This window comes from Monopterus albus, unplaced genomic scaffold, assembly GCF_001952655.1.
Source record: "Monopterus albus unplaced genomic scaffold, M_albus_1.0 scaffold40.1, whole genome shotgun sequence".
NCBI classification, from domain to species: Eukaryota; Metazoa; Chordata; class Actinopteri; order Synbranchiformes; family Synbranchidae; genus Monopterus; species Monopterus albus.
Window position 1 is genome coordinate 185,671 of NW_018127920.1, and position 14,560 is coordinate 200,230.

At 40.1% G+C, this 14,560-nt stretch overlaps 1 protein-coding gene across 3 annotated transcripts in view; it reads right to left on the reverse strand.

Annotated features, from left to right (window-relative positions):
• unc5db (unc-5 netrin receptor Db) overlaps positions 1-14,560 on the reverse strand; it is a 263,236-nt gene that overhangs the window by 88,992 nt on the left and 159,684 nt on the right. For all 3 annotated transcript variants that reach the window (XM_020599199.1, XM_020599197.1, XM_020599196.1), the window contains exons 4-6: positions 13,078-13,181; positions 1,282-1,462; positions 346-513 (exon numbers count right to left, since the gene is read on the reverse strand). In XM_020599199.1, the coding sequence (XP_020454855.1) occupies positions 346-513; positions 1,282-1,462; positions 13,078-13,181 (453 nt within the window). The remainder of the gene's footprint in view (positions 1-345; positions 514-1,281; positions 1,463-13,077; positions 13,182-14,560) is intronic.

The following is a 14,560-nucleotide window of genomic DNA, read 5'->3' on the forward strand; positions in this document are numbered from 1 at the left end:
GAATGCATGCTTATTTGAGTGATTATAAGTCAGCATGGAAATCGGCAATAGATAATTGTCTAAGATGTTAATGAGCGTGACATGCTGCAGTAGTTCAGTGTCTTAAAAAACCTTGCATTGAAGTATGTTATCAGAAGCCACAAATGAAAGGATATGAGATAGAAGTCTAAGTAAGTAGTACTTTGTCATCCACTTTGTTTTTACATTTTTGACAGTGAATTTTAATAGTTGACACGTCATATGTAGCCAAGTATTATTAACTTTTGACGTCTAGAGAAAAGTACAACTTGAACCATAAAGTTGTGCTTATTCTATGCAGAAATTCAGTGTTTAAGTGAAACTTACTTGGGCAGAGTGCATTGCAGGTAATCTTCTGTACAGACATGCCCTCGCAGAAAGCCCCACCATTCAGAGGCGCAGGGTTAGTACAGGTTCGAGATCGCTTCTGGACACCCCGCCCACACGGCACATTACAGGGCGACCACTCCGTCCACAGGGACCAGCCACCGTTCACTGGGAAGATTTCAACAAAGTTAGAAAAGAAGAAGAGTTAAACTTAGCACAACATGAATTACTTTCTCAAAGTCTGGCATAGTTAAATACTCTAACAAGAACTGGGTTTATTAATAATTATGCAGGCTCTGAGGCACTGCAAGGCAACAATGCATAACGGCTACAGCAGACTGAGCACAGCACATTCATTGTGGTGGATATGCAGCTCCCTCTTTCCTAATTGCCTGTTCAATGTTCCTTGCTCTTGGATTAAGATAAAGGGGTAGAACTGAGAGAAAGCAAAGAAAACAGCCATTAAATGGAAATGCCATTTTTAAAGGTGACAGTGACTCATACCGGTCAACAGGTTGGTGCTGACCACTTAGCAGAAACAGTTTACCCTATGATCTCTCTGTCTTACGTGTGTGGAAACTAAATGTTACCGGTGCTGTCAAAGCCGGTGAACTCGCGTTGCTGGAAGGCCGCTGGCAAATAAATACTTAATAAGCAACACTCCTTTTAAATGAGATTAAGACACAGTGGCTTATTTCCTTTCATAAAGTACACATTGATTTCGAATGAGAGGCAGTAAATTGAGTCTCTGAATAATACATTCATCGAAATGAAGAGGAATCACTCTTCAGAGGAAACATGGAGATGAGTCTGTTAATCACTTGTATAGGGTTGCAGGAAGCCAAACAAACTGATTTGAACTGCCATGTAAACATTGTGTCAGTACACTCTAATGTGTTATAACACACAATGTCAGCAGCTGGGAGGACAGCGTACCATAGACTATCACAGTGGCTGTGGCACTGCGTCTCTTTGCCACAGTGTTACTGGCCAAACAGGTGTAGTTGCCTGAGTCAGACAGACGCGCCTCATTGATGATGAGGTTGTGGTCGGCTCGGGTGTCAATGTTGTCGTCAGTGAGGGAACTCAGCAGCTCTTCATTTTTCAGCCATTCCACCTGAACAAAAGAGGTAATAAAAGTATAACATATGAAAAATGTTTGCAATAAAACAGTGCACTTCTGTTTGCTACAGTATTAATCATATAAGTAGTTATCCAGTAAGTAGTCTCAACTTTAGGCTATAAGGAAAAGACATACCACATTTACACACAGTGCTCTGGCACTGTGTGTAAATGTGATATGTCTTTTCTCACTGAGCTGTTCACCCGCTCTGCTCCCCACCTTAAAGCCAAACCAGGTCGCTCCACTCATTATCGCTCAGCGCTCATCTCAGATTGCACCCCGCTCCACTCAAATCACACCCACTCACTCTCCAAGAAAGGGGAAATAATCTGCATGTATTTCACTTTTAGCTTAAACTGTAGCCTTACATCCCAAAGACCTAAAGTACAAAGATTAATTTTTCAAAAGATTTTTTTTATATTTACAGTTTGGTCTGTGTAACAATGAATATAACACAAAAAGTCATATGTAAAATTCAATTAACCAATGGGCCTAATTAAATAAAAATATACAATACACCTGTATGACTGTTCAGTACTTTAGGAACTGCATTATTGAGCTTGCAATGGCTGATTTTTAACTGAAAAGTGTTGGATGACTGTGCAAGACACAGATGCATTCTGTTAACCAATATCACTAACATTGTTCTAAAGCCTAGATGATACAATTCTGAAGCTGATGTTGCTCCTAGACCGTTTTTCTTCATTTGATATGTTTATTGACTGCTGGTAAAGGGGTGTATAATTCAGATAACCCAGGTATTAATTTATAATGAATTTTCCTGCTATGGTCACATAAGTGAGCCACAATGGTAAAATGTTTTGCCATCATCAGCTATGTCTTAATTTGCCAGCCTTAATAGTATTTGCTGTCATTGTGTTTATGCTGGAAACAGTGAAGATGGTGAAGACAACTGATAATCTGAAAGTATTTTAGGGCCTCGGTATGTTTCAAACAGAGTTCTTCTTAGACTGTCTAACAGCTGAAACCCCCACCACCCACATATTCACTGTGGCAGGCCTGTGTCTGGTCACTTTTATAACTTCCTGAAACTGATAATTGATAATCGCACCCTTCTCGTGCGTTGAATGGCCAGGTGTGGGAAGGTGTTAACCTCTAGAGTCCTGAGCTTTGGAAACCCAAGCTGTGCGGTCCTCATATGAGGACGCAGGGACTCTAGAGGTTAAAGTAAGGCTCTCAAGCGCTCCTTTCCACATTCTTCACTCTACAGTCTGCTTCGAGCATTTGCAAAACCATGAATGCCTTCAAAGAGAATGTCCAAAAATGACTACAAACACACACAAAAGACACATACTGTAGTTTTTGGAGAGAGATCAGAGAGATGTAGAGCTCATGTTACCCTTCAAACTGTACAGTGACCCACATCAATGCTGACCAGCTGTACCCTTCAAGTCTCACCCTGCTGTGTGACCACAGCTAGGAAGCACAACCACAGACACTAAAGCAGTCAAGGGAAGCACTATAACAAATTACCAGCAACAGAGAGGAAAACTAATTATGAATTACAAACTTAGTGATGCTCTGCTGCTCCTACCCTGGTAATGGAGCTGCATCGCTGCATTTGCAAATTACATTCATAGTGTGGCAGAGTGGGCCAAACTGATGGATTTATAGGAAGCGCACAGGCACCCTTTATAATAAACAATACTCAGGCTGGATGCAAATGGGAAGTGCCTGTGGGCATGCAAACACAGGGTAAATAGAAATGACACACAGACCTGAGGGATGACAGATTGCAGAAATATATTGACACGAATAAATATGATAATGAACATCATAACACAGTGATCATTTCTCGTATTCAGTGTATTTTCACACAACTATTTGAGTCACTTGTACCACACTTAGCAGGAGGGTGAATTTTTCTTTTTAGCGGAGTACAGTACGATTAAGCCTCTATTTTCCCCCCATTTGCCTTGAAGAGCACTTGGAAGTGAATCTTCAAAGGCTCCCAGACGCTTCTCTACAATTAAAAGATGGCCTTTAGCACAGGTTTCATTAGAGGTAAAGGTGCTTAGCATCTCTGATAGATAAGAACATAGAGAGGCAGAGGACTCAGGGAGAGAGTCTAATTTCTCATGATTAAAGTCATCTGTCACTGAATGGGTGACACAAGTGGTGGTACTCCCCACACAACACTTTATGTATTTATTTCAATTTTATCTTGGGAAATTTGCAACTTTAAAAAGGCAATTAACGTGTGGCATAAGCCGGCCCTCGCAGTGTTTGGGGCCACGCTGCACATTAGCTGTCTGTCTGCTGCTAACGGCCCATGGGTAATGATAAAACGATTCACCAAGCAGAAGGGAAAAGAGAGAAAAACAAAGACAGGGAGAGAGAGAGAGAGAGAAAGAGAGAGAGAGTTGAGTGGGGGAGGTGGTGGGAGAAAATAAAAGATGAAGGGACAAATACAAATTAGCCTGGTAACTGTGTGGCTGAGGATGTGAGAACTGAACTGCCTAATTGGCACATTTGTTTCAGTTAGGATGCGGTCATCAGTGTCAGCCTTGACGTAGGGGTTTCCAGGCAGGGCCTCACATCAGGGCTTCCTCCCTGTGATTTCATTACCCAATCCGCCCCTGAAGGTCACCTCCCCCAGCCCTGTACGGCGGCTAGGTCCTCTCATCAACTTAAGTACACACACATGTGCGCAAACAGTTCATTCACATGACATTTGCTCATGATTACATGCTGAGAAATGTGACGGTTGAGGACACAAGAGCACTGTAATGAGTGACACTACAGCCATCATCAAGACTTATGAGTCGAGCACTGTTCAAGACCTTGTCAGTTGATGCATTTTTCCCTGTGCTTGAGTGTCTCATCACCCCACTCCTAGGTCTAATGGTCATTTGATGTCAAGGTGACAGTACAAATGGTGTGCTTCAGTGCTATAAAGAGAAAATCTGCCTGCTGAGTCATGTTTAGGTGTGATCTCTTCCCCTTCAGACAACTCTTAGCTGCCTGTGGCAAAGCTGGCGTGGGCAGCAAAGGTTTTATATTACTGAGCATCTCATCAACACAATTACATGAACTAAGTGTTTCTTCCAGATGCTCCTCAAGGACCAAGGGATGTCAGTGGGACCCACTGAGCTGCATGTCAGAAGCAGGTCCTCAGAGCACATGGCTAATCCCCCTGACAGGTTCTCCCCACATCCACTCAGCAACACATGTAATGTAAGGTATGCTCAATACACACACACACTTACAGATACAGAGATACCTGCAGATTCTTTGAACTCAGCATGGCTCAGTGTGCTCATACTCATGGCAAGCCCAACAGCAGCAGGTAGAGCTGGAGGGAGGTATCTGCGGCTCAGCTGTGCACTGCACTCCAGAGGTTAATCAGAAATGATGCGAGGAGAACAAAAAGTGGGCCTGCATTGACCATCCGCCTCCCCTGTTGCTTCCCAAATGCCAGCTCTCTTCCCCTCCGAGCTATGTGGCACCGCATTACTATTCCAGCCTGATCTGTCTTATCTTAACGAAATAAATAGAGGGCTCCTGGCTTCGGCCTGGGCTGGGGGAGATGTAAATGCTTGGCTTAATAATGAAGCTCATCATGAGCTCTCTAGGAGACTTTCTCTGACCTATGAGAAAATAACACAGGCGCTCTGCAGCAGTATTGGAGTAGTAACAAGTGCAGAGGAGGCAGGAGGTGGGACGGAGTTAAATGCTAACTTGTTTTGGAGCAGCATTGCAATGTCTTTTGCGAAGCTCTACAGAGAACAGCTTGTATCAGAGTGCAGAGGCATTTAGTTGATTCCCCTTTGTGCCGGAGCCTGGCCTGTCTACCTGTGCTACTGTAGATCAAGAGGATTCATCTCGGATTAAAGGCTTTCTTTCAGGGAAGTTGAAATTGGCTTCCACTTTGGCTGTTCATTTCACACTTTTTCTCAGAGTAACCTCCCAAAAGAAACTCATTATACAGGGTTCTCATGAACTGCTTTCTCCTGAAGTTGAAAGATCTAGTGTGCATTCCCCACCCCAATATCTGTGAAGCAAAAATGGGGGATTGGTTTTGGGATCAAGAGTACTGAAACAAAATTACAAATAAGGTGCTAGTGCTGCTGCTATTTTCTGTTAACCATAGGCAAATTACAGTCTCTGCTCTTTGGATACAATGTATGAAGGTATTTTTGTAGCAAAACACTTGAGAATTTGCATGTTGCAATTTATGCTCACAGACAATACTCAGACACCCTTGTCCTAAATTTGAAACACCTACAAGTATGTTTCTGTTGATTAACTTGAATGAATGTTTGAGGATGTGTGGGAATTAAAGTCTGTCTCAGTTTGTCTGACAAAGAAATGTTTTGAAACAAAAGAGACAATTACTCGTGAGGTTGCAGTATTTCAGCTAGTTCAAGGGGCAGACAATGAAACAGTTGTGATAGAGATGCTTACTTTTCAATCACATTTTTAAAAAAGTAATTTCCTGGTTTTGTTAAATTAAAATTGTTTCCTACATACCAACATGAAAATATCATCCCAAAGGTGAACTACAATGGAGGAAGCATCATGATTTGGGACTGCTTAGCTGCATCTGGGCCTGCCATCATGAATTCCGAAGTTTATCTTCTAGGATGATGTTAGGGTGGCTGACCACCAGCTGAAGCTCAGAGCAGGGTGATGCAGCATGACACTGACCCTCAACACTGAAGCAAATCTACAACAGAATGACTTCAAACAAACATAATCCACCTTTTGGAGTGGTCCAGTCAGAGCCCAGACCTTAACCCAACAGAGATGCTGTGGAAGGGGTTCAGGGAGTGTTCATAGCAGACATCCTAAGAGCGTGGCCTTTTCCAGTCTCCAGCTGGCTGATTTTGAAGCACATTCTGCCAGAGTTGAGTGAGCATACAGGCAGAGTGGAGTACACATAGAGCTGAAATGTCGAGAGAGCAAGACAGAATGTGAGCAAGTATGCATGGCATGGCAAGTGCAAAGAGCAGCAATTTGTGAGAGGGGAAATAAACAACGCTGAGCCACAGAAGGTATTAATGTACATTTATATGGATCATAGCAAAGATGCAAATACACATATTGAATAGATTTTAGTTTTCTCAAACAAAATTATTCTGTGCGAAACTAAATGTCTTTTAAAAATATAAATGTGTGCTTGCCAATAACATGGTCATTTGATCAGAATGTCCAATCCAAAACAATGAGCAATAAAAGGCTAAAAGGCTCCATAGAGCTGAGGGGAAATGAAGAGTTGGGGTATAGTCTCTGGGGGTTTGTGGGTTTTTTATTCTTTTTAAATTACACAGAGTCATTTGGTCCATGATTGGTATTAATAATTTTGAATAGCACAAGTTAAAGTTATTTCTGAAATGTTTAATTTCCCTGCTTTCTGGAAGGCTCAGCACCAGTACAACGGCTTCAACACTAGTGCTCATTGTGTTTTCCCCATAAGGATATAAATAACTGCAACAAAGCTTGAAACACTTTTATCAGTTTTTCTTAAATGTGTGCTTTGAATACAAATCTGTTATTACAATCTCTCATGTCAGCCTCTGAAGATGCTATCTCATGCAGCACAAACAGTGATTCTACATACTCTTACTACAGTTGTTGCAACACATGGTGCAGAAGTGATTTGAAGATACTGCAGAGAGACAGTTACAGAGGTGTAGAGGTGTCAGTCATGCAGGTGCATGGCTGCTCAGAGGAGGTAAAGGCAATCTTTTCTGTCTTTTTCTCAGCAATCTAAAAAACATACAGTTCGCACAGTACAAACCTGTCAGTCATGCGCAGATGACTTCCAGTTAGTTATAATTTTATCACTTGGGTGCACTGTGACTTCTACTGTCAGATAAGCTAAGCTAAGCTATGATAAGCTAAACTAAGATAAGATAAGATAAGATATTTATTAGTCCCACAACTAACAGGTTCTACAATGTTTGACAAGTTCTATTCCTCTTGATTAAAAACCTTTTAAAAGAGTTGACAGGGGGTTCTCATACAGAGAGTGGGGTGTGATTGTTATAGAGAAGATTTTGTGATTAATTCCTTTGGTGTATACAGCAGTCTTATTTGTTGACGTCTACACTGCTTCCACCTAAAAGCTTAAAAAAATATCAAAACAAAACAAAGAAACAATATAATTGTGACTTATGGTTCTAGAGGATGAATTGCACTGATTCGGTTGCAGGTTGCCAATGTTACATCTAAATTGTAATAGAACAGTGTGATGCTGAGATGTCAAGTCCAACAGAAAAGCTGAAGATCTGGTTCCAGTAGGCTATGAAGTCTGCTTTTTTCCATTAATCACAATAGAAATAAAGGCTAGCAAAAACACATTATGATAATACTGACTTTTATGCTATAGGTCAAACAACAGTGGATTTACAAGCGCACACAGTCCATATGTCTGCCCCATTCCTGTGAATCTGATATCTCAGGAACACCTTGGGGGAATTTCTTCAAATGTGGCATCCATTTGGACACAAGGACGAAATGATTAGATTTTGGTGGTCAAAGGTCAACATGATCTCACATCTGGCTCATTCCCATGAACATGACTGAATGGCAGAGGCAACCATGACGCAGCAATCTCCAATCCTTAGGCTATAATAAATGTTATATTACCTCGTTCCAAGTAATCAAATACACAGTACACAGCTGAGAACAATAAAGAAGAAGTAGGATGTTTGATGTTCATAAGATGAACAAACAGTAATGATATTTTATGCTTCATTAACACATTTATTTAAATATGTAAGGATTTTGTTGACATTTACAGTAAGACAATGTTGCAAATTGTATAACACTGGAATTATGTTTTGCTGACAATGTAAATGTCTCAATGCAGAGACGAGTGTTATGGTTATCCATGGGTTGTAAGGGAGGCAACATTTACTACAAATCATGCAGACCTGTGCTTCGAGCAAGTTGACTGTTTGACACCACTCTTGCCGGAAGGCAGGATTGAAATGTGGCATAAACATACTACACCTATTAACTTTAATGAACTACTTTGATAACTGAATAATCATTTGAGTGAGAAACAAACAAATTGGGAAGTTAGAGAAGGTGTTCTCAAGTCTCCATCCAACTACAAAAAAGCAAGTGCTGACAATCTCATATCCAGTTTATGTTGATACTAACTTTGACAAAATAGAATGGAAATTGAAACAGGTATGAGAAAAACATGTCAAGTGTTGCTAGAGTATAATGGGACAAATAATTGGATGGAAATAATGGATAAATCACAGAAGTAGATCTGCTGGCACTTTCCTCATGCAAATAAATACCTCCAGAGTCGAGGACATATTCCTGCTCAGTGTCAGCCTCTTGTTTAAATAAACTGTTGTAACCAACAGATACAAAATCATTCCCATGTGAGTGACTGGAAACTCATTAGCGTACCCTGACATCTTTCAGAGGTGAAGTGTTTACGCTGCGCTCCAAACTGCAGGCTCACATTCTATTGCGTTAGCTGTGTTTTCTTTAGTAGCATCCAATTCTGCAGCTGCATTCTGAAACCTCACACTACCTCACTTGTGGACACCATCTCAATATTTCATGGACGAGGTGTGCGGAAATAGACTGGGCTGAGGATATCTGCCCTGTGCTGTCTACATTATTCACTCCCATCTCTTGTGGCTGGGCTCATGTGTGTTGACAAAGGACTAGATGGGAGATTGTGATTCAGTCTGTATTACTCAGATTCAACTATTTCTGTCCCCACTGTGGATTCTGCAGTGCTCAAATGACATCACTCCCCCATTTCCACATTGAATCATTTATATAGTGCAGGGCCGGAGGTTGACCTCCACCTGAATCTGCTCCCTGCACACATCCATTACACATCTATTGTTCATGCTGATTATCACCAGACCAAATACGGAACCAGGCGGTCTGTATGTGGAGAAGAATGTGCACTTGGTGACATTTTCCACTGAGACATTTAAATGCTATATTTGCCCCACAAGTCAGCCTTGCAGGTTGATCTGGGAAAAACATCAGTTTTGTCTCCTGGAGAGTCACTGTCTAAGTTGCCACCAGGCCACAGTGAGAGCAATCACAACTACAAATCACAATGAACTGCTCTTTGGGAGGTCGAACAACTGTTAAATACTGTATTGTTGTGCATAAAAACAGTAGTTGAAAACTCAGACTTCACCCTAAACAAGCCTACACAGATTGTCTTGATACAAGAACAGTACAATAAGTATTCTTTTTAACAGTGACTGTGTTTACATGCATATTCGTATTCCAGTTATAGTTGTCTTTTTCAGTACCCCTGCTATACATCTGTGCATTCTTCTGGGTGTGCATTCAACCTGCTAAGGACCCATTCATATGAGACAGCTGTCAGATTATGCTGTCTGCAGTGTGGTTCCTTACACTTCACTGATAAAGCACAGAATTACACTGCCAAACAAGTCTACTCCTACCCATATGCATGCTCCATCATCACCTTGCCCACTCACTTGTGGTTTCCTTCTCATTGTCACCCTCTCTTTTTATTTTTCTTTCTTTATTTCCTTCTTTCTTTCTGTTATCTTTTGAGGAGTAGGTTAAATTATGCTTAAATGTCAATAGGCAATTACTTCCCATTCTTAATAGAACCAATTGTTACAAATTACAACTGCAATTAACAGTTATTTCTGTACTGATTATTCATCATTATTTCTTCAATAAATCAAGTAATTGTTTGGTATAATGTCAGAAAATAAAACACCTAATTAAAACTGCTTGATTTGGCTGGCCAATTCGCTATTTGGTTTACTAGGACAGAACACTAAGGAAAACTGAAAATATTTCCAACATTCAAAACAGAGATGCTGGAACCAGAGCATTTTTTTTTCTCATGGATGCTGTATGAAAACATTATGTGACTGAATAATGAATTATAAAATATACATTTTTAAGTTTTAGTTTTTAATGATGTGGAATTTCAGCTCAAATCTGTCATTTTTGTCACAACAGTGCTGATGAGACAACAGTGAAATGTTGTGAAAAGTCAAATGTTACTTACATTCTACTCTGAATTTAAATCATTTTCGCCCGCCCAGACAAAAATGTTTCTCCATTATCCAGTAGTTAAAATATTTAGGCAAATCAACATGCCCAGGTTAGCACTAGAAGCTGAGGAGTTTGTCCTCCTGTAAGAAATACATAAATAAAAAGTCCAAATTTTGTTTGTGCTGGCAGCTTATTACAACCAACAGTAGCATATTATAGTCATGCGGCCTCTGGTGACTGTAGTAATTATAACAGGAGCAAATAAGCAAGTTAGTTGGTTAGTTTTACTTGTATTTTTGTATAGAGCTCGAAAGTCCATGTTAGGATTAAATGGATGATCAGAAAACACAGGTATTTCTCACAGGAGACTGGTGTTCACTTCATGTGTGATTATTTTTAAATCCCCAGAGCATTTCACAGCCATTTATTATTGCAACCATGCTTTCAGCATTCTGGTTACCACCTAATCAAAAGCATGCAACACAACAAGTTTGGCTGTCACCAAAGACACACCTGACATCCCACTACTCAAGCATCACAGGCTCAGAGCTCTCTCAGGCTGCACGGACACCTTTTAAGTACAGTATGTATGATAGTGAAAAAAAAATCTATATGATACAGATATAGAATTCTATAACAACTAATAGAAGCCAAGGATAATCATTTGATATATTGCAGTATACAAAGGAAATAATCTATTCAAACTGTAACCAAAAAATTACTAGGCATACACAAACTTAATAGATTATGTTCACTGATGGGGTTCATTGTACAATGTTTTACGTTAAATAGTGAAATATCAATAAAAAACATTTGAAGAGAAATATTCTATTTGCAATTATGTGTGTGGTTGAGGGGGTGGGGTCGTCAGCATACTGTCCTCCTCCTCCACTTTCGGCTTGTCCCATTAGGGGTCGCCACAGCGAATCATCTGTTTCCACACTGACAATTCGCATGGTTCAAAATGTGGCATGTTTTTATGCCGGATGCCCTTCCTGACGCAATCCTCTCTATTTATCTGGGCTTAGGACCAGCACAGAAGTCACTGGCGTGAAACCCATGTGGCTAGATGTTCCCTGACAGGGAACTGAACGTGGGCCACAGCAGTGAGAGTGCTGGATCCTAGCCACCAGGCCATTAGGGAGGTCGTCAGCATATTGTACTCAATGCTAAAACAAAGGTTTCTTTAGGAAAAGATTGGGAACTACTGGGTTAGAGGACTTGTTCAACTGAGATACATGCAGACATCATCAACCCAAAATACTATATCTTGTATCTTAGTTTTTTTTTAACTGACTATCTATCTTTAAGATAGATATGATAAGATGTATATAAGATATATATACAGTGACAAAAACGCAACGATCATGTGCATGCTGAAAAAAAAGTGAAAGTCTGACCCTGGAATTGCAGAAGATGAGGAGCAAGATTTATGGATCAAATACAAAGATCAAATACTCATATCACAGTATTTCGTAGTTTTATATAGTAAATATATACTGTAGTAATAATAATAATAACATGATTACTTCAGCTGAGAAACCAATGTAATTCACTGGATAAAATAAATCTACAGGAATGTCTGTTTTTGGCAATAAATACCTTATATTCCTCTGATGACAGACAAATTGATATTGTCTTGACAAAGGGTGAATTATATTGTCACTCTTATCTTCTACTGCACTGTAGAAGTGAAAGCCAGCTGAGTGATAAATGCAGCAGAATGTTGGCAGCCGTAAATCAAACTAGGGTAAAAATCAACAGTAATTTGGTCGGTATGGAAATGACAGATTTGTGGGTGAGAAAATGTCAAAGACAAAACAGCATGAATACAGATGTTTAGCATCCTGAATGAGTCTTGTATAGAGGCAGATAATAATAATCATGTTTCTCATAATAAATGTAAATATCATTCCATATATGATTAACAGCAGGAAAAAAACCTGTGCAACTGTGATTTGAAACTACAGAAAAAAATGTGCCGTCTTTCAAGGATAATATCATAGATGTAATGACATCATAGATGTTTACAGATCTGGATTAGAGTTTCACAAAGACAGAATGATGAGATTCCTATTCAGAACTTTTATGCCTTCACCAACACACAATAGGAGCTGCTGATGGATCAAAGTACAAAATGCAGTAAGAGAAAGACAAACATCCCACCACACCCACTCCCTGTAATCGGACCATTCACTTTGGGACTTGACCCACTTTAAGCCAGGTGTTTTCTCACAGCATGAACTCAGGAGATGAGACACCATGAGAATTTCTTTGCATATGAAGCCTGCCTTCATTGATACATTTTATTGATATGGTTTTAGATTAAAACATATGCTCTGAATTCCCTTAATCTCTGATGCTACCTCATTTTGGAATGAGTACCTTCATTTCTAAACATTTACGTGCACTCACTACTGGTATCCACCACGACTGTATCAATCTCTTAAAGGTCAGAGAAGCAGAGCTGAAGGTAAAGCTGACTGTGTGTGTGTGAGAGAGTTACCCCAGCTCACTGAGGATGACCACTCTGATGCAGATCTTCCCTGCTCAGTGGGAGTATAAGCTTCTCCTTTTTCAAGAAGTGAGGAGTGAGGAGCAGCTGGTCTTACCTCTGCCACAGGCACTCCCTCCGGGGGGCGACAGTGCAGAACGATCATCCCGTTGATTGGCACCTCCTTCCCCTGGGGGTCCTGCTCAAAGTTTTTCCTCAGGTCTGTGTGGGGAGATAAGAGGCAGCTGTCAGGTGTCAAGTGTTATGGTCAGCCTGCCTCAATCCTCTTCAGCAGCTAACGCACTGGCCTGCCCCCAACTCTGCAAGCCATGACCTTCAAAACCCACTACAGCCCATATACAGCAGGTTAGAGAGCATCCAATGGCCCTGTGCTGTGTAATGTGTTGGAAAGGTGGTTTGAAGGACGTATTGGGTAGAGGAAGGTAGCTGCTCTGTTCATCCTGGGTGTTGCCCAAAATTAAAAGTGCCTTTGATAGCATACTGTGCTATAGGTATCCATGGACAATTTTTCAGAAGTTAGCCTTTTTGGACAGCAGGAAAGTGCCCTTGAAATTTCAACATAGATTTTATGTGCCCTAGGATCCTAAAAGATTCTCTATATACAGGAAGGAAAGTATATAATAGTGGCTCAAAACCCCAGTTTAGCTGACATGTAGGTAAGTGCAAAGTACATGCACACAATAAATATGCAAATCTCAGCAGATATAGATTTTAAAATAGCATACAGTAATCATCTGTGAGCTCAGATTCTTACATTCTTCAAAAGACAAAAAAGACTGATATTTAAAAATGAGTGATTCAGAGGAGGGCTTTTGTCTTTAGTTCTTAGGCAACCATGGCTGATAATAGCTGATTGTGTCACATTTGATTAGACAGCATTTGTTTCTGGAAATTGATCATTTCACCACTGATAAACTTGATGCCACTTTTGTTAAGATTATACTATCTTGGTATGCTCACACAATTTGGACCAGACCAAAAAAGGATTTAAAAAAACATATTCTTATATTTATCTTTTAGATTCAGTCTCTTAAAGCCAGATGTTGTAAATTGGTTTCTGGACAGACAAGCACACCTGAGTTCCAACTAAAATTACAATTAGTGATTAGATTTGTTTGATTGAGACTGATAGAGCTATAGACATGTTGAGCCATTGCCAAAGGCAAGAGGAAATGAAGTAAAGAAACTCTGATAGCTGTAACGGTAAGGACAGACTATATGTTCTGTTAGCAGTTTAGCATTTTAACCAACATTGATATTAGCAGGTATTTAAGCTGGTTATTGTGTTAAAGCTTACAAACTAATTACATACTGTATGTAGCCTGCAAACTGACATTAGCTGTGTAGTTGTCCCTTGCTAGATGTTTGGCAGTTCATTTTGCAAGCTATGGTGCAGGGCAAGACATTTTCTGTCTTAATTTAGAAGTGAAAGACAAAACTAGAAGGTTAATGTTGGTTGTCGCAGCATGTGTTGCACATACGGGTAATGTCCCCATTAGCATATAACAGAAGCAGAAAATTACAGTTTCATGAATGTACAGTATAAAATGATATTAGAACATGACACCATGGAATCCATT